Here is a 25,534-nt window from a genome sequence, read left to right as displayed (position 1 = left end):
TTGAAAAACACGTTTTAATGACTCCAACCTAGGTGTATGTAAACCTCTGACTTCAACTGTATCTGCCAGGCACGCAGAGATGCATGTCGTCATCTGGGTGTCAGAAAGGGTGGGGGAGAAAAGTAGTTGAGTGTCATCTGCACAGCAATGATAGGAGAGACCATGTGAGGATATGACAAATCCCGGGTGACTTGGTGTATAGAGAGAAGAGGAGAGTGCCTAGAATCAAACCCTGGGGCACCAGGGGAGCAACTTGGGCTATTTTGAAGTCAGAGGGGACACAGCCAGTGGTCAGTGATGAGTTGATGAGGGAAGTAAGGAATGGGAAAAGAGATGGTCTGGAGAAGGGAGGAGGGGATGAGGATGGGTCAAGCGGGCAGGTTGTTGGGTGGACAGACCTCACTAGTCGCAGGATGTAATTTAGAGGGCGCAGAAAGAGGTCAAGGCGTAGGGTAGTTCTGTGTGAGTGAGACCAGTGGACTCAATAGGCTGAATGAATAAGGAGCAGATGTCCTCAACCTTCTTTTCAAAGTGGTTGACAAAGTCGTCCGCAGAGGGAGAAGGGAGTGGGAGTGGGTGGAGTATTAAGGAGGGAGGAGAAGGTGAAAAAGAGTGGCCTAGGGTTAAAAGAAGAAGCTTGAAATGTAGAGTGGTAGAAAGTAGCTTTAGCAGTGGACACAGAGGAAGAGAAGGTAGAGAGGAGGGAATGAAAGGATGATAGGTTCTTCGGGAAGTTTAGTTTTCCTCCATTTTTGCTTAGCTGCCCGCAGGCCTGTTCTGTAAGCACACAATGAGTAATTTAGCCACGGGGCAGGAGGGAACGGCCGAGCCGGCCGGGAGAAAAGGGAACAGTGTGAGTCATAGGATACGGAAAGGGAGGAGAGTAGGGCCGAAGAGGCAGAATCAGGAGAGAGATAGATTTAGCAGAAGGGAGAGATGATAGGATAGAAGAGGAGAGAGAGAATATTGCGATGGTGCATGACCATCTGGGTAGGGGCTGAGTGGTTAGGCTGGAGATTAGGGAGAAAAGGAAACAAAGTAGCGATCAGAGATCTGGAGGGGGGTTGCTGTGAGATTAGAAGGCGAGCAGCCTGTAGTAAAGATGAGGTCAAGCGTATTTCCTTGTGAGTTGGAGGGGATTGGGAAAGAGTGAGGCCATCGAAGGCAGACGTTGGGAGGTTGAAGTTGCCAAGTACGAAGAGCGGTGAGCCATCATCAGGAAATGAGCTTATCAAGATGTCAAGCTCATTGAGGAACTCTCCAATGGCACCTGGTGGGCAATAGATGACAATAATATTAAGATTGAATGGACAAGTGAGAGAGGGAGAAAAGAGAAAATCTCCACTTAGGAGAAATGAGTAGGCCTGTGCCACCACTGCTACGATCAGATGCTCTCAGACTATGAGAAAAAACGTAGTCAGATGAACAAAGAGCTGCTGGAGTAGCAGTGTTCTCTCAGCATAGGCTGAGATGAACTTGGCGTTCTTGACCACAGATTGGTAGTTTCAAATGCTGCCAGAGACCTGGAATTCCACATGGAATGTGCGTGAAGGGTACACTAAATTAGAAGGGTTGCAGCCAAGTGGTGGGGTGCGTCTTTAAAGCCTACAGGGAGACGAGCGAACAGGTATAGAAAAACACACACATAGTTGCCAACAAAAAGAGCAAAGATTGTATCTGAAAATTACCAGGCAAGATACTGAAGTGAGAGAGTGGTGTGAATTAACAGCAGCACCTCTGGGTCTTTATCAATAAGCATCCAAACACAGCATGATCATAAACAAATCATTCACTCTGACCTAATTATGTTGTTATGAGAAAATAAAGGAGCTGTAGCATATCATCTGATATTATCTGTGAATAACAACCACCATTCAGGATCCAAGGCTTACAGTACATGATCCCCCATACCAAATAACGTGTTGATGAAATCGTCATTTGATTAAAGCTTCCCATTTGCATTCAAATCAAGATGTGAATCAAGGTAATGGGAGGGCTGACTGTGAGGCAATCTGAGAGAGCTGGACTGAGAAGGGAGCTAGCAGCAGGAGAGAGAGAGAGAGAGGGGGAACCGTGCATTAGCCCTGAGCCTACTGCTGCACAAACACATTAAACTAATGACTCTGGACGCTGTATCACACAGTGCTCTCTATCCTTCCTAATCCAGACAGAGAGACAGACAGACAGACGTCTGCAGCCCCTCACAAACCAAACACCATGAGAGTAAAATTCAAATGAGGCACCTCAAGGTTCAGCTCCCCACACGCACGAGGCCACAAATTATTCATGTCTGAAATGAGTCTTAAATGAAATCATGCGGTGAGGGAAGAGAGATATTCTAATGCAGACTCATTGAAAACCAGCGATATCTTCTACTAGTGGTAGGGTCACAGAAAGGACTAACTGGGCTAATTTCACTATGTACAGGAAGTGTAACCATGAGAACATGAACTGAAGCACTGAGTTGATATTCATCTTCACGGCTACTGTACAGCACAAGTTGTTAATGTAATACAACACATAGCAAATATAACAGTTTTACTCACTCCCCCAGTTCTTCCCCCAGCTATAGGGCTCAGGGGGACAAGGTTTTTCAGGCACAGTAGAGAACGCTCTATTATAACAATCCATTATCCTTGGAGCTGATTCTCACCTATTCCCCTGACACCAAAACGACATTCACACCTGGACTCTTTCTTCACAAAAACCCCTTAGTGATTCTGCTACCGGCATCATACCCAGAACACAGTAAGCAACTTCCATTCATGGGAATTACATTCTCTTTCACTTAAAGTAGAAATCCTAACTTACTCGAAGCCTAGTCATGTTCAAATGCAGTAACAAAAGCCAAGGTGCAGAACAAATCAACTGAAATATATATTTTGGCGTTCAGATAATATCAGGCTTGCTTCCTATAGCTTAATTTACCCATATCTCATTTACTGTACTATTGTCTGGGCCAGTACATACTGTATGCCTTTTACCTAAGGATCCTGAGTGGCGCAGTGGTCTAAGGCACTGCATCTCAGTGCAAGAGGCGTTACTGCAGTTCCTGGTTCGAATCCAGGCTGTATCACAACCGGCTGTGATTGGGAGTCCCATAGGGCAGCGCACAATTGGCCCAGCATTGTCCGGGTTTGGCCGGGGTAGGCCGTCATTGTAAATAAGAATTTGTTCTTAACTGACTTGCCTAGTTAAATAAAGGTAAAAATAAAATAAAAAACCTACACAAATGACTCATCATATAAAATCAAATTTGCCTCTTCTAATTACCTGGCCTGTTGAAGAAACTCTTCATCAATTTACACCAGTTATGCATTTTCATCTACAAATACTCATACCTCCCAGAAAGTTTACCTAAACCCGTCAATGGATTCTTCCAGGTTAATTCTGAAATGCATCTATATAACAGAAGACACTGTGATAACCTTCACCCTCCCCACTGCCGCACCTAACATTGTGTCTGATAGTCAATTCTCTGAGGTACCATACTCTAAAATTCTTATCATCACATTGCTAAAACCTCATCATCCCTCAATAACTTCAAGCGAAGACTAGGGGTCAGCCTGATGAACCAAACTAGTCAGTATTCTCCTCCATATAGCCTAACTCTCTCACACATCTAAACACAACATATACTGTTACATTTTTTGTGATTGCTGATCAATTCATTTGTTTTAACAAACCTTTTTTAGTTTTGAATTGTATGTTGTTTTTTTTGTGGTGGGGTTTTTATACAAGCCCTTGGGCTTCCAACCACACCTGCACACCGATTTATATGTATACAGTTGAAGTCAGAGGTTTACATACACTTAGATTGGAGTCATTAAAACTTGTTTTTCAACAACTCCACAAAATTCTTGTTAACAAACTATAGTTTTGGCAAGTCGGTTAGGACATCTACTTTGTGCATGACACAAGGAATTTTTCCAACAATTGTTTACAGATAGATTATTTCACGTATAATTCACTGTACCACAATTCCAGTGGGTCTGAAGTTAACATACACTAAGTTGACTGTGCCTTTAAACAGCTTGGAAAATTCCAGAAAATTATGTCACAGCTTTAGAAGTTTCTAACAGGCTAAATTACATCATTTGAGTCAATTGAAGGTGTACCTGTGGATGTATTTCAAGGCCTACCTTCAAACTCAGTGCCTCTTTGCTTGACATTATGGGAAAATCAAAAGAAATCAGCCAAGACCTCAGAATTTTTTTTGTAGACCTCCACAAGTCTGGTTCATCCTTGGGAGCAATTTCCAAATGCCTGAAGGTACCACGTTCATCTGTACAAACAATAGTACGCAAGTTTAAACACCATGGGACCACGTCACCGTCATACCGCTCAGGAAGGAGACGCGTTCTGTCTCCTAGAGATGAACGTACTTTGGTGGGAAAAGTGCAAATCAATCCCAGAACAGCAGCAAATTATGTTGTGAAGATGCTGGAGGAAACAGGTACAAAAGTATCTATTTCCATAGAAAAACGAGTCCTATATCGACATAACCTGAAAGGCCACTCAGCAAGGAAGAAGCCACTGCTACAAAACTGCCATAAAAAGCCAGACTACGGTTTGCAACTGCACATGAGGACAAAGATTGTACATTTTGAAGACATGTCCTCTGGTCTGATGAAACAAAAATACACAACTGTTTGGCCATAATGACCAGGAAAAAGGTGGATGGAGGAAAAAGGTGGAGGCTTGCAAGCTGAAGAACACCATCCCAACCGTGAGGCACAGGGGTGGGAGCATCATGTTGTGGGGGTGCTTTGCTGCAGGAGAGACTGGTGCACATCACAAAATAGATGGCATCATGATGAAGGGAAATTATGTGGATATATTGAAGCAACATCTCAAGACATCAGTCAGGAAGTTAATGCTTGTTTGCAAATGGGTCTTCCAAATGGACAATGAACCCAAGCATACTTACAAAGTTGTGGCAAAATGACTTCAGGACAACAAATTATGTCACGGCTTTAGAAGTTTCTAACAGGCTAATTGACATTGGAGTGGCCATCACAAAGCCTTGACATCTATCCTATAGAACATTTTTGGGCAGAACTGAAAAAGTGTGTGTGAGCAAGGAGGCCAACAAATCTGACTCAGTTACACCAGCTCTGTCAGGAGGAATGGGCCAAAATTCACCCAACTTCTTGTTGGAAGGCTACCTGAAACGTTTGACCCAAGTTACATTTAAAGGCAATGCTACCAAATATTAATTGAGTGTATGTAAACTTCTGACCCACTGGGAATGTGATGAAATAAATAAAAGCTGAAATAAATCACTCTCTCTACTATTATTCTGATATTTCACATTCTTAAAATAAAGTGGTGATCCTAACTGACCTAAAACAGGGCATTTTTACTAGGACTAAATGTTAGGAATTGTGAAAAAATGTGTTTAAATATATTTGGCTAAGGTGTATGTAAACTTCCGCCATCAACTATATATATATATATATATATATATATATATACCCCTCGGTTACCTTTGATCTTTTTCAAAAGGAGGTGAGGAGAGGACCGAGGAAGGGGAAATAGGACAGAGGAGTTGAGCAAACCAATTAAGAATCTCCCATAGGACATGCCTATAGGGGTACCACAGAAAAATGATCCCATATGTATATATATTTTTTTTAAAATCTGTATCGTTGTTTATCGCTTATTTTCTTTGCAAATAAATTAAACCTAAAATTAAACCTAAAGACTTCAAAGTTAGCACAATTTACCACAATGTTCAGGCAAATAATTCCACTATATCAGCCCCGTTCCCAGCCTACCTTCTCAGTGACGGCACGGGCACACTCAATGAGCTCCCTCTTGGAGAAGCTGTCAGTGGGGCTCATTTGCAGGGCTCCAGCCTTCTGAACCAGGTAGATACATCCATGGCCCAGCTCCTGGACCCGCGTCTTGATCTGGAAGCCCACCTGCAAGCACAGTCAGACAGCCAGTCCATCAGTTTTACTGAGCCATCTCACCCACTCCCTGTCTCCCTCCACACAGCAGACTATGTCTCATCATGTCCTCGACTAACTGACTGCCTCTTATCAGGCTGCTGGTTAAAAAATGATTTCCAGTACCTGAGAGGGATTGATGGTAGTACACCTTTAATTTCCTGACACAGAAATGAATGGGTGGGTGGGTGGGAATTCATTATCAGCATCACTATAGGCTTTTAGACTTGGAGGGGTACAATGTCGCTATGGTAACAAGTTATGTAAACGAATTGATAAGAGTGTGTGGTTATTAGGCTCTCTCTTCACACATAATATGGATAGCGGTCTCCCTCTCAGAGACGAGCATTAAACACATGCTATGTGGGTGCAGCAACAGAGAGAATGAGGTTTGAGAGCTGGAAATATATTCCAGAGTTTGATCTCACACTATTGAGTACAGCCTCAAGGAAGATGCATCATATCAAAGAATGCCATCCGCCGTGTGACATCTCTGCATATTTTCTAAGCATATGCAAATATCTTGCATATCAAATCTCTTTTGATAAGTTGCTGTATAAAGACAAGAGAGATTCTCATTTGGGCAAAAGACTGTCCTCTCCTTGACTCCTCCATCCTCTCCTCTGTGACCCCGGTAAGTGGTTGAGGGGTCAAGGAGAGTGTCAATTCCTTTTTAGGCAAACAGAGAAGAGTCCTGGTCTCCTCAATAGCCTCCTCTTGCCGGGGAAGCACAAAAGTATCAACTGAGTCCTTTGTGGAAGATTTTTGAGATCCGCCACACCCCCTTTGAATCAGCTGTTGTTTACTTGTAGAAAAGCATGCACATATTTAAAAAACAATAAGCTACTTATCCTTTTATATATGAACTGTCTAGCTACATTTCCTTTTACTACTTTACACATTTCATTTGGGATTCCACCCCTGTAAACGTCATTTGCACGATGCCACGCGAGTGAAGGAGAGTCATTTCATACATGCACATTTGTTTCCACATTTCCTCTCCTCCCCTCGGTTACCTTTGATCTTTTTCAAAAGGAGGTGAGGAGAGGACCGAGGAAGGGGAAATAGGACAGAGGAGTTGAGCAAACCAATTAAGAATCTCCCATAGGACATGCCTATAGGGGTACCACAGAAAAATTATCCCATATCCCATTTAAACAGTATCCTGCTTTGACAGTGCACCCACAGGAGCCACTTGACCTCTCACCTCTTTTGGTTCTGCGGTGGCAGCTGCCAGGTGACCTTGGTGGGCTAACTGGCTGTAGTCTACAGTCACCTGAGAGGCCAGGCCACCCAGCTCCTCTGGACATGTCACTGACTTAGTCATCTGGGGACACAGTCAGAACAAGGTCATAACATGACTGTGATTTAGTTATTTCAGAAATGATGAAGAGGTACATCTAAGGCTACATTGCATATGTATGAGGTAGTTGTTTGTGCTCACCATCTCCTGAGTTGTGATGGCGATGGCCTTGGAGTATTTCACCATGGTGGTCTGGTAATCCACAAAGGATCCTTCTGGTTCAGGGGGAGTGCCCTCATCCAACTGCAGAGGGAAAAGCACGACTCGTTTTAAAATATTCAACCTAGCTACTTACTGTACATAATCTACACATATGAATATCAACCAAGCATCTACCACACATTTGAATAAAGCTTTTCTTTATTCAATGAACTCTATGCATAAATATGTTGCAGAATGCAGATATCCACTTAAGGCCGCTCAATGTGTTATTTTCTATGCAGTAACAGAAATCGAATTCAAAGGGCTGGAAACATATAGAGAACAACATCTGATAGAAGCATTCAGCCACTCAAGAATGCAGGCATAATTCATTATTATCAAGTCTGTGACAGATCTTAGGAGACGGAGGGTGACAGCCAGTGGATGAGTGACAGCCAGTGGTTGAGTGACAGCTGACAGCTCTGAGGCCTGGACCTGACACTTCCCATCCATCTCACTAATGAGTGTCAGTTAGAGGATGTTTCTCTGCCCGCCCACTGTGGTAGAGTCATCTTAAAGCAGTTGGAAGAGATGAGTGTTCTCAGTAGAGCTCTACTCCTGAGCTGCTTGGGGCCACAGTACACATGAACATATACACCAGTGGAGGCTGCTGAGGGGAGAACGGCTCATAATAATGTACGGAACAGAGCAAATGGAATGACATCAAACACCTGGAAACCATGGAAACCATGCGTTTGACGTATTTGATACCATTCCACTATTCCGCTCCAGTCATTACCACGAGCCCATTCTTTCCAATTAAGGTGCCACCGACTTCCTGTGATATACTGTACACGCACATGTACACACATACACACTACTACTATACAGTACTACACACCCTATTGTACAGGACACCAGCCCCACTCACCCTGCCCATGGCCTCAGCGATAGCCTCCACCATGCCTCCCACCATTCCGCCCTCACTGGCCGCCTCGTTCAGAGTCACCATGATGTCGTCCACAGCCTCCTTCATCAGCTGGGCAGCCTCTGATATGGCGTCGTGGGTGTGGGCCGCCTGGACACGCAGTAAACACACCAGACCACCGTGAAACGAAAAAATCTTCATCTTATCAATACACATGGCTATGCAACTACAATAAGCAATACGATAGATTGTGGAACGAGGTGCACACAAATCTATACTAATTAAGTTTTGCTCCATTGCTCAAACATGGCCTCTGTGCCCTGTGTTGTACAGTAACATTACCTTAGGGTTTCCACCTCCCTCCTTGGCTGCGTAAAGCATCTGCAGGGCGGACTCTGACAGGGTCTTAGTCTGGTCCAGGATGTTCATCTGCTGCTGCTGGTCCACGATCTTAGAGGCCAGGCCAACAGACGCCACGATGAGGGGCTCAAAGTAGCTGGCCAGCTGGGTCACCTGGGAGAAACAGTATCATGTAACAGTATGCCGTCCCTGGAGGGGGTGCGTCACCTGAGTGGGTTGATTCAACCCCCCCTTGGGTTGTGCCGTGGCAGAGGTCTTTGTGGGCTATACTCAGCCTTGTCTCAGGATGGTAAGTTGGGGGTTGAAGATATCCCTCTAGTGGTGTGGGGGCTGTGCTTTGGCAAAGTGGGTGGGGTTATATCCTTCCTGTTTGGCCCTGTCCGGGGGTGTCCTCGGATGGGGCCACAGTGTCTCCTGACCCCTCCTGTCTCAGCCTCCAGTATTTATGCTGCAGTAGTTTATGTGTCGGGTGGCTAGGGTCAGTTTGTTATATCTGGAGTACTTCTCCTGTCCTATTCGGTGTCCTGTGTGAATCTAAGTGTGCGTTCTCTAATTCTCTCCTTCTCTCTTTCTTTCTCTCTCTCGGAGGACCTGAGCCCTAGGACCATGCCCCAGGACTACCTGACATGATGACTCCTTGCTGTCCCCAGTCCACCTGACCGTGCTGCTGCTCCAGTTTCAACTGTTCTGCCTTATTATTATTCGACCATGCTGGTAATTTATGAACATTTGAACATCTTGGACATGTTCTGTTATAATCTCCACCCGGCACAGCCAGAAGAGGACTGGCCACCCCACATAGCCTGGTTCCTCTCTAGGTTTCTTCCTAGGTTTTGGCCTTTCTAGGGAGTTTTTCCTAGCCACCGTGCTTCTACACCTGCATTGCTTGCTGTTTGGGGTTTTAGGCTGGGTTTCTGTACAGCACTTTGAGATATCAGCTGATGTACGAAGGGCTATATAAATAAATTTGATTTGATTTATGAGACACAGATTGAATAAGAGGAGTGGATCTAGGAGACAGGACTTTCTCCCTGTAGGGGAATGGTCCCAGACTAGTACCTTGTGTCCCAGCTGGGCAGCTTCACCCCTGGCTGCAGTATTGATAGGATCGATGAGATGTCCAATCTCCTGCACCGACGATGTCAGCTGCTCCTGCAAAGCCTAAGGGGGCAGCATAGAGTTACGATTGGGAAAATGAAAATGAACAAAAAGCAATTATAGTGATGATATGACAGTTCAAACTTACTTCCAAAGATATGTCATCCCTACATCCCTGTAGGCTCTGGCCCACAGCAGCTAGAGAAGCCTGCTCGATGTCCCGGATACACTTGTTGATGTTATCAATGGAGAAGTCACACTCTCTCTGCCCTGGTGCCTTGTCCCTACCAACAGTATCATGACAAATAGGAACAAGGCAGTACTTCTACAAGCAGGTTATTAATGCAGTATCACACCTCAAAGAAGGAAAATCATGTATACTAGGTACACTTTTTGCAAACATGGTCTCTAGAGGTTGACCAGATGCAAAATGTTCTGAAGCTAAGGGGCAATTTACTCTGTGTGAGAGATAATGAGGGAAGACACTTCTATTCAAAACAGCAGGAGGGTCTTTCTAAGTATAAGAAATCTGTCTAAGCAGCACCAGCAGCACAGCAGATCCTCCACGGAACTCTGCCTACTCATCTTTATCAGTGCCCTAGAGCATTCCTCTTCCTATTACATGGCAGGTGGAAACCCAACCACCATAAATTACATGTCAACTCACTGCTCAGTTGAACCGACAGTTACTCAGAGATAGCTGAACTCCCCCTCACCCCGAGTCTCAATTTGCCTGGCTACCCATCCACAGCGCTCTGGCCAAACTGACGTTTCTTCTCCACCATGAGTCTGGATTTGCCTCCCTCCCCTACGATTTCTAGAACGCAAACATATTCTGACCGTTTTGATTAGTCCCAGAAACCGATGGATTGGGTTCAGGAGCCAGCCTACATGACGATGTTACCAACTTTGATACTCTGATTGGATAGATTTCTTAGAGACGATCCGATCGCTGATTAATTTGTTTTGTACAACGCCCTTCACTTTGAACTCACACAAACAACTTCTAGGATGGCAGATTCTGAATGTATGCAGGATCGATAGAGCAGTGGAATTATATTCTGGGTGAGTTGTCCGGCAAGGCCTTAACATGATAATATCTAGAGCACCATAGTGCAGAACCAGAGGGGTCTGTGCTGACCTGATGGAGGTGATGAGGCTCTTGATGGAGTCAGAGACGGTGCGGGAGTGCCCAGCCAGGATGGACCAGGTGGGCGGGTCTTTGGGGTTGATGATGAGCGAGCGGGCAGTCTCCAGGAGCAGGGTGGAGCTGTCCAGCATGGAGCAGGCTGAACGCATGATGGGCTCCTGGGCTGCAGAGCCCTGGAAATGGGAAAGAGGGAGGGAGGGAGGGGAGGACAGTGACTAACTAACAGCTCAATAGCAACACACTACACAGATGTCATTGATCTCTTACTATTATTATTGTTCTGCCTCACACAGAGATGCAGAGGCACACCTAGAGTCTTTATGATGGCAGCTAAAGCCTCCCTCGACAATTAGATTAACAAGCTGAAGATTAGAGCAGCTGTGCTGAGAGAGAGAGAGCAGTTAAACACTGCCCTCCAACAGATAACAGTCAACGCTTTTAAAGCTGTGTGAGGACTCTTTCTGCTACATTGTAACATAAAATACATCCGATTTCTCCTTGAGCCATTTACCGACATTAAATAAATTAGAGGGAAATGGTGCATCAAACCAATTCCACCCGCTTTCTTGCACTGTACTGGCTCTATATCGGAGGTCCTATTTCAAGGGGATTGAATTCCCTAGTCACCAATGTATTCATGGAATCTGTAGGAGTAGCTTTGCCGTCTCCTTTATATTACAGAATGTATGAGGAAGCAGACAAATAAAACAACGTGACAATGTAGACTGAAGAAACCTCTTAGGAGATAAAAACAAATGGTCCTCTGAGCAAGAACTGCATTTTAATTTTCATATAGATAATGACAAATGTGTATTTTCACTGAAGAGCTTACATATTGCACAATACAAAGTCACCCCCTGAACAAGCACTCATACGAACCTCATTGCTGATCTGTGCAGGGATACTAGCAAACTCCGGGTTGGAGGAAAATGTGGATAGATTCTCTACAGCCTCGATAAGTGGAGTTGTAGCAACATGGCACCTGTTTCTGTTCTCCTCTGAGAAATCTCCATCCAAGGCCTGGAAGAAAACAACTGGACATGACCTCCTAAGCCAACACTCCAACTCCGCTACACATGACACATTACATTACAAATGACGGAAATATTTTAAGTGAAACAGAGAACATCAATAAATCTACTTTTCCTGAAGGCACAAAGTACAAGAATCCCATTTATGAGTGGACCATGGCAGAGAGTACACATACCTTTATAGTTTTCACAAGGTTGGCTGTGGTGTTTGCAACCTCTTTGGCTGACTGAACAAAGTGTCTCCTGGCCACAGGGTTGGATGTCTTGGACGAGGCCAGGCGGCAGGCATTGCAAAGAGCTGAGGTATGCTTGGCTACAATCGTCGCCGCGGACAGAACCTAATAAACAAACAAACACAAACAAAACAAATGACAAACAAAGCAGTATAAACATTTCTCTAAAGATGCATATTGTGAGAACAAGTTTGATGTTATGTTGATGCTCAAATTTAACAATCCATTTGATTAAGTCACTATTTGTATAATAGATTCATTATCTCAATAAATGTCTCACTACATTGGTCTTCTCACCTGAGAGGGGCTGCTGGCTGGGTCCACCAGGTTTTGACAGGCCATCTGAATAGCCTGGTTGGCCCGGGCAAACTGGATTGGATCTACCAGACCCTCTTGACCAGATTGGCTGTTTGGATCGGACACACCCACTAGGTAGGAGGCCTGCAGTGTGGGGAGAAGGATAGAGAGGAGAGAGGAACACTCATGGCTACGTTTCTGATTTAGAGAGAGGTACATGTAGGTGCTGTAACTAAACATGAACAGAGGTCTAGAGCTGATAGGGACTGATAGGGACCCAGACCAGATAGCAGGGAGGAGTGGAAGGGAGGCTGTAGGCTCCAGACAGTCAGTCAGTACTAGGCTGGGATCTCACCTGTCCAGCCGCCTCCGTCAACCCACACAGGGCCTTGGATGCCACTCCCACACAATCGCCAAACGCTGGCACGTTGCCCGTCTTACAGTGCTGAGAAATCCCCGCCATGGACTCTCCAAGAACCTGCACATGGAGAAATGCAAATAAACTTTAAGATTACCTCTTCAGCTGTCTATTACGTTAGATATTGCTGATATTTAAAGTCTATGATGCCTGTGAATGTTTTGTAAGGCTTTACCTTTGAGTTCTCCATGACACTCTCGATGCAGTCAAAGTAGGAGAGCTCACTGACAGGCTCACTGGGGTTGTTCAGCAATCCTCTCACAGCCTGTACACAGAGGGAGAGGGGCTCAACAATAAGGAGAGCACAAACTGCTGAACCAATCTGATATCCAACTTGGGGGAATTAAAATGTGTGCTGCATGAAAAACAAGTTCAACTGTTTTTAATAGGTCTGTTATGAAGTAATCTTTAACTTATAGAGGGAAGTCATGTCACCAAGCACTATTACTCAGTCACTTAGGAGAATAACCCACAGATCTGTTAGTTACATAAAAGTATAATTAGTGGTACTCCAGGGGTTGAAATTAATGGTGACTGTCATTCAATGTTATGCAGGAGGGATACAGAGCGAGATCGGTAATAACTATCAAAGCGTGTGAAAAGGAGGGGACATGGGCTGAAGGGGCTCAAGGCACAGAGGAAGTAAACGACTTGGTAATTATTTCCCATGGAGGCAGAGCATAAAATAATGTCAATACAGAAACCCTCAGCAACATTCAGCCGTTAAATATAATCCAATTCGTCCATCATTAATGAATTGGAATGGTAAACTATTGCTTTACAGGATTCAAATCAAAACAAAACAAGGCAGCAGTAAATATCTCATTCCCCACGAATGATGCAGAACCCCCCCCCCCCCCTTGAGCCAATCAGCGTAATGTTGTTAATTATGGATCTCTTTGGCAAGACATAATTTTCCTGAATTTCAACAAAACCAGACTAGTGCTGTCTAAGATATCACGTGACTAATGTATGAACGTGCGAATGTACTAACAGACGGAGACAGATCCACAAAAAGTTACTACATCAAAACCCTTTACTTTGTGTAGACTGAAATAAACATGAATATTACCTAGCCTGAACATAAAAAGGGTTGTTTAGTGTACAGTAAAACAGCTACCTCCAGTTCTCTCAGAGCGTTGTCACACTCCTTCTGGCCCGGTGCCTGCTGGGTACACAGTGTGATGAGCTGATTAATGCTCTCTGTCACCGCTCTGAAACACAAGGGCAGCAGCACAGGGCTTTTCAGCACTCACATCTCTCTATATACACACACACGCATACACTTGTACTTTACACATGCATGGCAAAGCCCATCGCCCCTCTCCCTGTGACGATCTCACACTGTACAGGAGTGTGGAGGCTGTGCTTAGTGATTACAGACAAGCTCCAGCCATGGCTTCCATCTGCACAATTAAAGAGAGGGAAGTCAGTCAGGCTCAAAGCCCAGCGGGGCCAGCTGCCTGCCATCTCTCCACCAGGGGGGATTCTACCCTACTATCTCTGTCTATCTCTCAGCCTAGCAACATGCTGTGAAATGGGCCGTACAACCACAGCAGAGATATTTCATAGAATGGAGATAGTGTACTTGTTTAATGTGGATTTGAATGAAAACCGAGTCAGAATATACAGTATATGAATATGTTTTTGTTTTAATGGACTTAATCTAAGTCACTCCTTACAGTCTTACTTTGTGCTAATGTAGACCCTCCTTATACTCAAGTAGTTTGTGATAAGTGACATCCTTATTCTATTCCTTTCAGCTCCATATAGAGTGGCCTCACCTTGCTGCAGCAGCTAACAGGTTCTTGGCGTTAGCTGCTCCAGGATCCACTGACAGGGACTTGGCGGCCAGAAGGAGCTTGCTGGATGCCATGGAGATGTTCTTCAGGTTGCCAATCACTGTGATTTGGTCCTCTTGGGACTGCAAATGACAAAGTCACAAGACAACTCAGCTGTTTCTCGGAATAGAATATGTTGAAGAGTGGTCAACACGTTATTTAAGACACATCTTTCCAGGAACATGCAACTGTACTTATTGTCAATAACTGTCACACTGTCTATCTGGCCTATGAAACTGGCATCATGTGAACGGTGTCCCCCACCTCAGCCAGCCAGTCCCCTACTCATTTAAGCCTGATTAAGGCCTGTGTGTCATGCTACATCAACTGCTCTCCCACACAATCTATCCAAATTAATGAGCAAAATAACCAGAACATCATCAAAGATCTCATTACGTCTGACTGTGTTAGCGCTCTCGGGGACAATCATGTGCCTAAGTAAATTAGATGAAAAGGCCTAATTAACAAACTAATCAAAATAGCTTAAGTGCTCAAGTGACAGAAAAATGTGAAGACACTCAACATGACTACCTCAGAGGCATTTCCATTTTATCCTATTAAATCTAAACCGCTCCTGTCCACCAACAGTATATTCAGGCGTCATAACATTTGTCCAGACCTATTTCACAGGAGAGGAATCATATATTTCTATGGGGCTGTTGCGACCTGCTACAGATAATGATACCTACTTGAGTGTGTCCAGCCATCTCAACGCCGGCGTCCAGGAACTCATCAAAGTCCTCACTGAATTTCCCAGAAGCCACGGCCAGTTGGCTGCTGGTACCCCGGGAGGAATGGACCACATCTCCTGCTGAGTGGTTGAGCTCTGCAGCAGTATGGTTCAGCTCACTCTGAGCATCCTGGAAGGACTTACTGCAGGGGGGGAGCTGGAGACATACAGGAAAAACACAAGTATAGTTGTCCGTACATTATTATCAGTATTATTTGTTACATAATAATCCGTATGGTATTTGTGTTATGTTTATGTTCAATTTTTCCTTGGATAGTTGTGAAATGTCTGCGTAGATGATTAATGACTAGAGGTAAAATATGCCAAATGTGTATTTAGGTTTAGGACAGCATTGACTCTCTATAAGCACTCGTGTTCAGATGTGTAATAAAATCAACACTCCAAACTGCAGCCTCGCCGGTCTGGCAGCAGGACTCACAGTGTCCACCAGCAGCTTCTTACTGGCCTCTCCGATGCTTCTTAGGGCCATGTCCACATCCTTCTGGCCAGGCAGGCAGTTCACACAGTTATTCAGAGAGTGGGACACTGCCTTGGCCACCTGCAACACATCACAGATCAGCCTGTCAGTGGGCTGACATTACACATTCTAACCACGCTCCACAGACACAGAGCACAGCTCTGAGAAGGAAAAACATCTTAAATGCAAATCAGCCTGCAAGCGGAGCACGACAATCCATGTCACTAATTTATGCTACCGTCACAGACATATGCCAACCAATATGTTTATCTCCCAAAGGGCCCTGCTGCAAATAAGCAGTTTTACTGGAGCTAGCGTTCCTGTGAGCAGGAGACTGAGAAGAGAAAATAGCAACCCTTAAAGCAGATAACTGTTATGGAAAGTAGCAGGGTTTACAAATCGGTTATCATCCAGAATGTAGAGGAGAGGAAAGAGCCCAACAGAAAAGACTGTGCTTGGAACATTAACACAACTGTCTGAATAGGACGTCAATACAGGAATTCTGTCACACGCTGACTAGACCGGGCACACGCGTGTGCCATTGCTTGCATGTTGATTTTGTCCATCCACACCAGACGTGATCAGGACACGCAGGTTGAAATAAATATTAGCAAATCAAACTCTGAACCAACTAAACTCAGCAAAAAAAGAAACATCCTCTCATTGTCAACTGCGTTTATTTTCAGCACTTAACATCTGTAAATATTTGAATGAACATAAGATTCAACAACTGAGACATAAACTGAACAAGTTCCAAAGACATGTGACTAACAGAAATGGAATAATGTGTCCCTGAACAAAGGCGAGGTCAAAATCAAAAGTAACAGTCAGTATCTGGTGTGTCCACCAGCTGCATTAAGTACTGCAGTGCATCTCCTCCTCGTGGACTGCACCAGATTTGCCAGTTCTTGCTGTGAAATGTTACCCCCTCTTTCCCCAAGGCACCTGCAAGTTCCCAGACATTTCTGGGGGGGGAATGGCCCTAGCCCTCACCCTCCGATCCAACAGGTCCCAGACATGCTCAATGGGATTGAGATCCGGGCTCTTCGCTGGCCATGGCAAAACACTGACATTCCTGTCTTGCAGGAAATCACACACAGAATGAGCAGTATGGCTGGTAGCGTTGTCATTTCGGACGGTCATGTCAGGATGAGCCTGCAGGAAGGGTACCACATGAGGGAGGAGGATGTCTTCCCTGTAACGCACAGCGTTGAGATTGCCTGCAAAGACAACAAGCTCAGTCCAATGATGCTGTGACACACCGCCCCAGACCATGACGGACCCTCCACCTCCAAATCGATCCCGCTCCAGAGTACTGGCCTCGGTGTAACGCTCATTCCTTCAACGATAAACACGAATCCAACCATCACCCCTGGTGAGACAAAACCGCGACTCATCAGTGAAGAGAACTTTGTGCCAGTCCTGTCTCGTCCAACAACGGTGGGTTTGTGCCCATAGGCAGCGCTGTTGCCGGGGATGTCTGGTGAGGACCTGCCTTACAACAGGCCTACAAGCCCTCAGTCCAGCCTCTCTCAGCCTATTGCGGACAGTCTGAGCACTGATGGAGGGATTGTGCTCGGGCAGTTTTTGTTGCCATCCTGTATCTGCCATGCCTGCCATGCCTCCTTACAGCATGCCTAAGGAATGTTCATGCAGATGAGCAGGGACCCTGGGCATCTTTCTTTTGGTGTTTTTTCCAGAGTCAGTAGAAAGGCCTCTTTAGTGTCCTAAGTTTTCATAACGGTGACCTTAATTGCCTACAATCTGTAAGCTATTAGGGTCTTAACGACATCCGCAGGTGTATGTTCATTGATTGTTTATGGTTAATTGAAAAAGCATGGGAAACAGTGTTTAAACCCTTTACAATGAAGATCTGTGAAGTTATTTGGATTTTTACGAATTATCTTTGAAAGACAGGGTCCTGAAAAAGGGACATTTTTTTTCTGAGTTTATATTAATTTGGGTAAGGTCGAAAAGCATTAAGCATTTATGGCAATTTAGCTAGCTAGCTTTTTGGTGCTAGATAATTTGTCCTGGGATATAAACATTGGGTTGTTATTATACCTGAAATGCACAAGGTCCTCTACAATTAATCCACAGATAAAAGGGTAAACCGAGTTATTTTCTAGTAGTCTCTCCTCCTTCAGGCTTCTTTTTCTTTGGACATTATATGGAGGTTGGCAACCAACGTTAAGGTGCATTATCACCACCAATTGAACTGGAGTATGGACCTTAGTTCATCTTTCAAACACCCATGTGGGTATATGCTCCTAAAAACCAATGAGATGGGAGAGGCGGGACTTGCAGCACATCAAGCGTCGCAAATAGAACCAAGTTCTATTTTAGCGTCTGGCTACGCAGATGCTTGTTGACGCAAGCGAGCAGTTTGGATGCAATGATTGAATTACATGTATGTGTACATCAGCATGTCAGGAGTTCCTCACCTGTGCTAGCCTTTGCTGACTCTCTGCGTCGCCGGGGGAGACCAGGGCCTGGTGGGCCTCATGGATGAGCATGGCAGAGCCCTCCATGACGTACTGGGCAGAATCCAACATGGCTGCCGCAGACTGGGGTTCCTTAGTGCTGGCAGCGACACCTCTGGCTGCCTGGGCCAGTGTCCTCAAGGCCTGGGCAGTCTCCCTGGCAGCCACTCCTACACACAACAGAGACAGACAGTGTTGGAGTGAGTGGAAGTCTTGGAGTTGGATTAACAAAGCTAGTCCAGGAAATAATGACGGAAAACCTGGTGTCAACATCCCAGTGTGCCTCTTCATTGTTCTTTAAGATGCAGCTAAACAACCTACTGACTCGGGATAGCTGCATCATGATTTATTCACTCGACAAACTGCAAGCTGAATCTCACTTCCTTTCAATCTCATTATCACTTCACTAAATATGTCCTGTATTAAGACATAAACACATTCAGAGGTGCAGCTTTAGTGCTCAAAATGAATAGAATGAGTTGTTGGTAATGTGTAACTGAACAGTAGGAATAGCACAGTGAGCCCAACCTAAAGCACCCCTATTGTTAAAACAAATTAGATAGATAGGAGAACGAGGCACCATGTGAGATTGGGGCTTTACTTATTACACACAAAGCTAAGATGAGGGAATGCAGCAAATTGCATCAAATTTCATTATCCAGCCGAGTGGAGCCCATTGCTAATGGAATGTTGAATCTAGTGAAAATAAGATGAATGAGGAGAGAGTAGCACCCTGGGCCCCAGCGTGAAGCAGCACAGCCAGGGAGGGAGGGAGGGAGCAGCCATGGTTAGAAGACACTATTCAAATCTGTCTTCATCAATTCTCCTGAGAGACTAAATGGAGCTAGAATGGAGGCTAAAGAAAATGACAGGCTGTGCAGCAGGACCCATTGGGTTTATTGCTTGCTCTTAGGCAATAGTGATAACATCATCACTAAATCAAGAATTGAATTACACTTGGATATCTATTGGTAGAAGGAAAGTGAATGATTGTTAGGGTTTCTACTGCCTACTTTATAACCTCTCTTACCCCACTTGGTAGAGTAGAGCTTTACTGAGACCCTGTAGCTGATCGTGACATTTGAAGAAACGGTTCCTAATGTCAAATAAAAGCATCTAACTAAAAGGACAGAAAATAATAAGTCTAGTCCAGAAAAAACATTCTACACAGCCACTCAATGATGTCTGTCATAAGTTTAGGGGAACATTCCTCTTGTACTGCTCAATCATTCTCAGTGCACGCTGTGTTTGCTTTCCTACCTGTGTAGTGCTCATTGCCCTGTGCAGCACAGGTCAGCAGCTGGGCCATAGAGGAGCCAACAGCCTTGGAGGTACTACCCAGGTCCTGGGCACACTTCTCTAGCTGTAGGGACAACACAGGAGCACAAAGTCATGCATTTTCACACATCTGCAGATTTGCTTTGCATGACTGGAACAAATCAATGTATTCTATAATGAACTGACCGATTCCCCAGGAAGTGGTTTGAGCTGCCCATCGTGCACAGCCATCCTGGCATCTTGAAGCTCACTCCTGAGAGTTTGGACAGCACTGAGAGCAGAGTCTATCTCCAGAGGACCACAGGCTTCATGGGCCTGCAGAAGCACACATACACAAACCTCTCTCACACAGAGCCCAGAAGCTGTGCTTCCTGTATGAAAACATGACTATCAGTAGCTGTGGATAGAGGGGTACAGGCAGTGGCGTAGCTCATTTTCACGGGGCCCCCGCAAAACAATTATATCTTTTTTTGCCATGGAGCAGAGAGAAACATTTCCATAATTTCATGCTATTTTACACATTTTGCTGTGAGGATGAGAGAAAATGTTGCTGATTTAGAGCTCAGGGATTCTTGAAAGCTATCACACCATTTAAAGGAACAACCTCTTAATCACGTTCCTCTTCTTAAAAAGCAACTAACTGGATTTGTCAATTCCATTAGATACTATAAAATGCATTTCAGTTATACAATTATTGTCCATTGATTAAAATATATATTTTTAAATATTGTCAAAAAACATTATCTTCATTAAGGGGGTTAGCCATCAGTGACGGAGTTGACAATCCCCAATAAAAACATAACCATTCTATCAGATCTTTCAGAATTGAAATTGCATTTTTATTCTTCATTTAAGTGGTATACATAGTAGCAATTTAGTTTTTCCTCAGTTGCATTATGACTCTAAAACCTAATTAAATGTAACATATTTGAACCATTATTCATATTCTATCTTAATCTATCAGGCAGATGGAGTTGACAGTTTATGGTTGTGACCATGGTGATTCCAATATTGCTTGTTTAAATATCTCAAAAGTAGAGAACTTTACAGACCATGAGTGGTCTTGTTGCACTACATGTAATGAGGACATGAATAAGGGGTCCTGACGGTATAGCGTACACTGCTCATTCCTGATTAATTTAGGATTTTAGACAAATCTGACGGAGTTGACCAATTTTCAGACACTACTTTTAGGAATCAAAGTCACAGAGGACTATTTCAAGAAACTACATGATATTTTTAAAGTTAATATCCATTATTTTTTTGAATTTTAAACACTTTTAAACAATTTTTTTGGAGAGTTTGAATTTGGGATCCTTTGCTCCCGACAACGGCATTTCCAACCATAGAGCCGAGATGGAAATCAAGGATATTGAAAGTATTTAGAAAATTCCCCAAACAAATATTTTCCTTTAAATTCCCCTAAATACACAGTACCAGTCAACAGTTTGGACACACCAACTCATTCAAGGGTTTTTCTTAATTTTACTATGTTCTACATTATAGAATAATAGTGAATACATCAAAACTATGAAAATAAAACTATGAAATAACATATATGGAATCATGTAGTAACCAAAGTGTTACATCAAAATATATTTTATATTTAAGATTCTCAAAAAAGCCAAAGAAACCACTACTAAAGGACATCAATAATATGACCTGGCCTCCACAATCACCCAACCTCAACCCAATTGAGATGGTTTGGGATGAGTTGGACCTCAGAGTGAAGGAAAAGCAGCCAAAACATGCTCAGCATATGTGGGAACTCCTTCAAGACTGTTGGAAAAGTATTCCAGGTGAAGCTGGTTGAGAGAATGCCAAGAGTGTGCAAAGCTGTCATCAAGGCAAAGGGTGGCTACTTTGAAGAATCTAAAATCTATTTTGATTTGTTTAACACTTTTTTGGTTACTACATGATTGGTTACTACAATGTGCTAGTTCATAGTTTTCATGTCTTCACTATTATTCTACAATGTACGAAAGAGTTAAAATAAAGAAAACTGGCACTCTACATTTTAAGCTCAAATAATCCAACAAAATGTATTTTCTTTCAAGAATAAAAATAATGTTCCCCTACCGGACAACTATTTTGTTCCGACTTTCAAGAATCACTGACCTAACTTCCTGCTATTTGACACATTTTGCAATGAGGCTGAGATAAAATGTTTCTTTTTTAAAGCCAATTTCCTGTAATTCCCCCCAAAAATTAGCAGCTTATGACATGTTCACTATCTGGGGAGCCCAAACTCCGGGGGGACAACAACCCCAACATGAAAAATAAAAAGTATACTTTTTTTGGTGTGGGTTGGTTGGGGGCCCCCAAATCCCCCAACCTCTGCCTTGCTGGGGCTGTGAGAGTGCGTGCTACACCTCTGGGTACAGAACTTACCTTTTGGGTGGCTGTCCGTAGCTCAGCTAGGCAGGTAGCCAGGTTCTTGGCACATTGGCCAAGTTGCATCGCTGCAGCCTGGTCCGTCACTGTGGGGACAGTTGACTTTGCAGACGTCACCATCTTACTGCCAGGCTGTAGGAAGCTCTGGCTGGCCATTATCAGGGCTAGTTGGGCACTGAGTTCCTCTGGCTGAGCCTGACTACTCCTCATCCCCTGGACCAGCTGAGGGATGTGGTCTGCCACTGCCTTCAAGTAGACATATCATTTGATTAAATCAATGCAATGAAACCTGCAATATAAATGCTGCCAATGTAGTAATCGATTCTATACTGTATGTATTTCACCAGAGTGATCTAACAGTGATCCTGTTCGCTGTGAATCAATCTCTACCCATATTACTGTACCTTGCAGCTGTGTCCTAGTTGTTGATGAGAGGCAGTGTTCTTATTGGACACAGCAGCATTCTGGGCAGCTGCGATGGTCTGAGTAGCAGCAGCCGCAGCCTGCTTAGCAGCAATCTGTTCCAGAAACAGAGAGAGATATTGACAATTGTTGTAGGTATGCGTTTTACATCAGAGACATAGATGAGGGTGGTATAATTAAGGCACCTCAGGGGTTTGTGGCCAATATACCACAGCTAAGGGCTGTTCTTAAGCACAACGCAACTCGGAGTGCCTGGACACAGCTCTTAGCCATGATATATTTGCCACATACCACAAACCCCCGAGGTGCCTTACCAGTAAACTGGTTACTAATGTAATTAGAACAGTAAACAAGTAATTTTGCATTATACCTGTGGTATATTGTCTCATATACCATGGCTTTCAGTCAATCAGCATCCAGGACTCAAACTACCTGGTTTATAATACTGCTTTGTATACAGTATCAGATTGAGCTTCCCAGATAGATCAAACATAATGAGGTGTCACAAACTAAGCCAAAGATTTCTTTAAGAATTTCTTAGAGGACATCAACAACTGACCAAGATGTTGGATTTTTGTGGAATACAAATAATTGAATGAAAGGCACACACACACACACACACACACACACACACACACACACACACACACACACACACACACACACACACACACACACACACACACACACACACACACACACACACACACACACACACACACACACACACACACACACACACACACACACCTGGGGTCACTTAGAAATGTCCTTGTTTTTGAAAGAAAAGCACATTTTTTGTCCATTAAAATAACATCAAATTGATCAGAAATACAGTGTAGACCTTGTTAATGTTGTAAATGACTATTGTAGCTGGAAACGGCTGATTTTTAATGGAATATCTAACATAATTGCAAAAGGGTTTTCTAATGATCAATTAGCCTTTTAAAATTATAAACTTAGATTAGCTAACACAACGTGTGATTGGAACACAGGAGTGATGGTTGCTGATAATGGGCCTCTGTAGGCCTATGTAGATATTCCATTAAAAAATAAAAAATAATAATCAGCCGTTTCCAGCTACAATAGTCACAACATTAACACTGTCTATACTGTATTTCTGATCAATGTGACATTATTTTAATGGACAAAAAAAAATGCTTTTCTTTCAAAAACAAGGACATTTCTAAGTGACCCCAAACTTTTGAATGGTAGTGTATATTGGGACGAGGACAACATTTTCTCAAAATGCAATACATAAGCACTGTACAATACACTTTTTGTATTTCCATTAATCCACACCCAGATTACTTTCTTTGAAGTATCAACAAAATGGAAAGTGGTGAGAGAAGTGGGTGGAAGGATGTAGGATGAAACAAGAACCTGAACAACAATGCTATCTTTGTCCTGTGGAAAACAAACAGATTGCACAATGCTGCCTGTCTGGCTCATCTCTCAAGAGGAGAGGAAGAGAGAGAGAGGAAGAGAGAGAGAGACTTAATTTCTCTCTGGTGAAACAGAAACAGAAAAGACAAACAGACTACATATTTAGTATTATTTTAAAAGCAGAGAGTGCTGGTAAGGACAACACACATGGCAATGTGTTGAAACCCAAACAGATACAACGCTTTAGGAGATCAGAAAGAGACATTTCAGCCATATGAATGGGCAGGTGAAGGTATGTGCTCAGTTAAATTTAAACACATTACATTCTAAATGGTTTTTATTATCTCTGATTCCTTTTTGGAGTGGAAGCCATTACCATTACAGGCTACAGAGAATGATGCATCAGATATCAAACTGATTCCAGCCTTCGGTTAGTGTGTGCAGTGGAAGCTCCAGTGTAGTGCGGGTCTGGTCTTTAGGGGTCTACTAATACTAGGGGCTAAACCCAGATCTTTACACTATGATTAACTAATTCACACAACTAATAGGATTCACATATTCCTGCTGCAGGAACAGAAATAATGTAGAGAATAAATACAACACCTCATATGTGCAAATTCATTCTATTTCATTTAGCCTTTTGCAATGCTCTTTCCTAAGGCTTGGGGGGATCTATGCATCTTTACACATATCTATGTAGGGGTGTCTGACACACTCTCCTCTTTAATGGTGCGTCATGGTGTTGGATGGACTTATGGGGTTTGTTTGTGAAAAAGGACATAGTAGTGTAAAGTCGAAAACGTTGATTGCTACAAAGCTACAAATGAACAGGGACTCAAAGTTAGCACAAAGGTTACAATATTCTCTCATTCTCCACCCAGCCCACCTCCAGCCTGTTGACCAGCTTCTTCTTGATTGCATTCTGAGCTGCAGCGTTAGTGGCAACACGTAACCCCTCTGCTGCCTCTCTCAGCCTCTGCTGCTGGTCCTCATTCTCTGGGTAAGCTGCAGCTCCCTGTGTACGCATGCGCACACACATGCGCACACACACACACACACACACACACACACACACACACACACACACACACACACACACACACACACACACACACACACACACACACACACACACACACACACACACACAGGCAGACAGGCAGGCACACACACAACAAACAAAATCACCAACTACAATCGTAGTTCTGCAGTGGCAAAGGGAATATCAAACCCTCTCTCATAGTCTCAGTAGCACTCAGAACATTTCCCCAACACTGTGACTGTACTCCACATGTCTCAGTAGCACTGAACATTTCCCCAACACTGTGACTGTACTCCACATGTCTCAGTAGCACTGAACATTTCCCCAACACTGTGACTGTACTCCACATGTCTCAGTAGCACTGAACATTTCCCCAACACTGTGACTGTACTCCACATGTCTCAGTAGCTCTGAACATTTCCCCAACACTGTGACTGTACTCCACATGTCTCAGTAGCACTTTGAACATTTTCCCAACACTGACTGTACATTTAATGTCTCAGTAGCACTCTGAACAATTTCCAAACACTGTGACCGTGCATTAAATGCAGAGCAGCATTAGACAC

General features: G+C 43.8%; 1 protein-coding gene across 1 annotated transcript in view; it reads right to left on the bottom strand.

Annotated features, from left to right (window-relative positions):
* LOC139372011 (talin 2b) overlaps positions 1-25,534 on the bottom strand; it is a 124,941-nt gene that overhangs the window by 53,459 nt on the left and 45,948 nt on the right. The window contains exons 21-43 of the mRNA XM_071111977.1: positions 24,813-24,941; positions 22,522-22,635; positions 22,115-22,363; positions 19,910-20,038; positions 19,706-19,808; positions 18,407-18,615; positions 15,924-16,043; positions 15,444-15,641; positions 14,698-14,837; positions 14,034-14,127; positions 13,089-13,178; positions 12,851-12,973; positions 12,496-12,639; positions 12,142-12,303; positions 11,814-11,954; positions 10,926-11,107; positions 9,933-10,068; positions 9,746-9,847; positions 8,669-8,839; positions 8,330-8,476; positions 7,399-7,500; positions 7,162-7,281; positions 5,781-5,927 (exon numbers count right to left, since the gene is read on the bottom strand). Coding sequence (XP_070968078.1) covers positions 5,781-5,927; positions 7,162-7,281; positions 7,399-7,500; positions 8,330-8,476; positions 8,669-8,839; positions 9,746-9,847; positions 9,933-10,068; positions 10,926-11,107; positions 11,814-11,954; positions 12,142-12,303; positions 12,496-12,639; positions 12,851-12,973; positions 13,089-13,178; positions 14,034-14,127; positions 14,698-14,837; positions 15,444-15,641; positions 15,924-16,043; positions 18,407-18,615; positions 19,706-19,808; positions 19,910-20,038; positions 22,115-22,363; positions 22,522-22,635; positions 24,813-24,941 — 3,252 coding nt within the window. The remainder of the gene's footprint in view (positions 1-5,780; positions 5,928-7,161; positions 7,282-7,398; positions 7,501-8,329; positions 8,477-8,668; positions 8,840-9,745; positions 9,848-9,932; positions 10,069-10,925; positions 11,108-11,813; positions 11,955-12,141; positions 12,304-12,495; positions 12,640-12,850; positions 12,974-13,088; positions 13,179-14,033; positions 14,128-14,697; positions 14,838-15,443; positions 15,642-15,923; positions 16,044-18,406; positions 18,616-19,705; positions 19,809-19,909; positions 20,039-22,114; positions 22,364-22,521; positions 22,636-24,812; positions 24,942-25,534) is intronic.

This window comes from Oncorhynchus clarkii, chromosome 2, assembly GCF_045791955.1.
Source record: "Oncorhynchus clarkii lewisi isolate Uvic-CL-2024 chromosome 2, UVic_Ocla_1.0, whole genome shotgun sequence".
In the NCBI taxonomy this organism is placed as follows: domain Eukaryota; kingdom Metazoa; phylum Chordata; class Actinopteri; order Salmoniformes; family Salmonidae; genus Oncorhynchus; species Oncorhynchus clarkii.
This window is presented reverse-complemented; position numbering and strand designations above follow the sequence as displayed.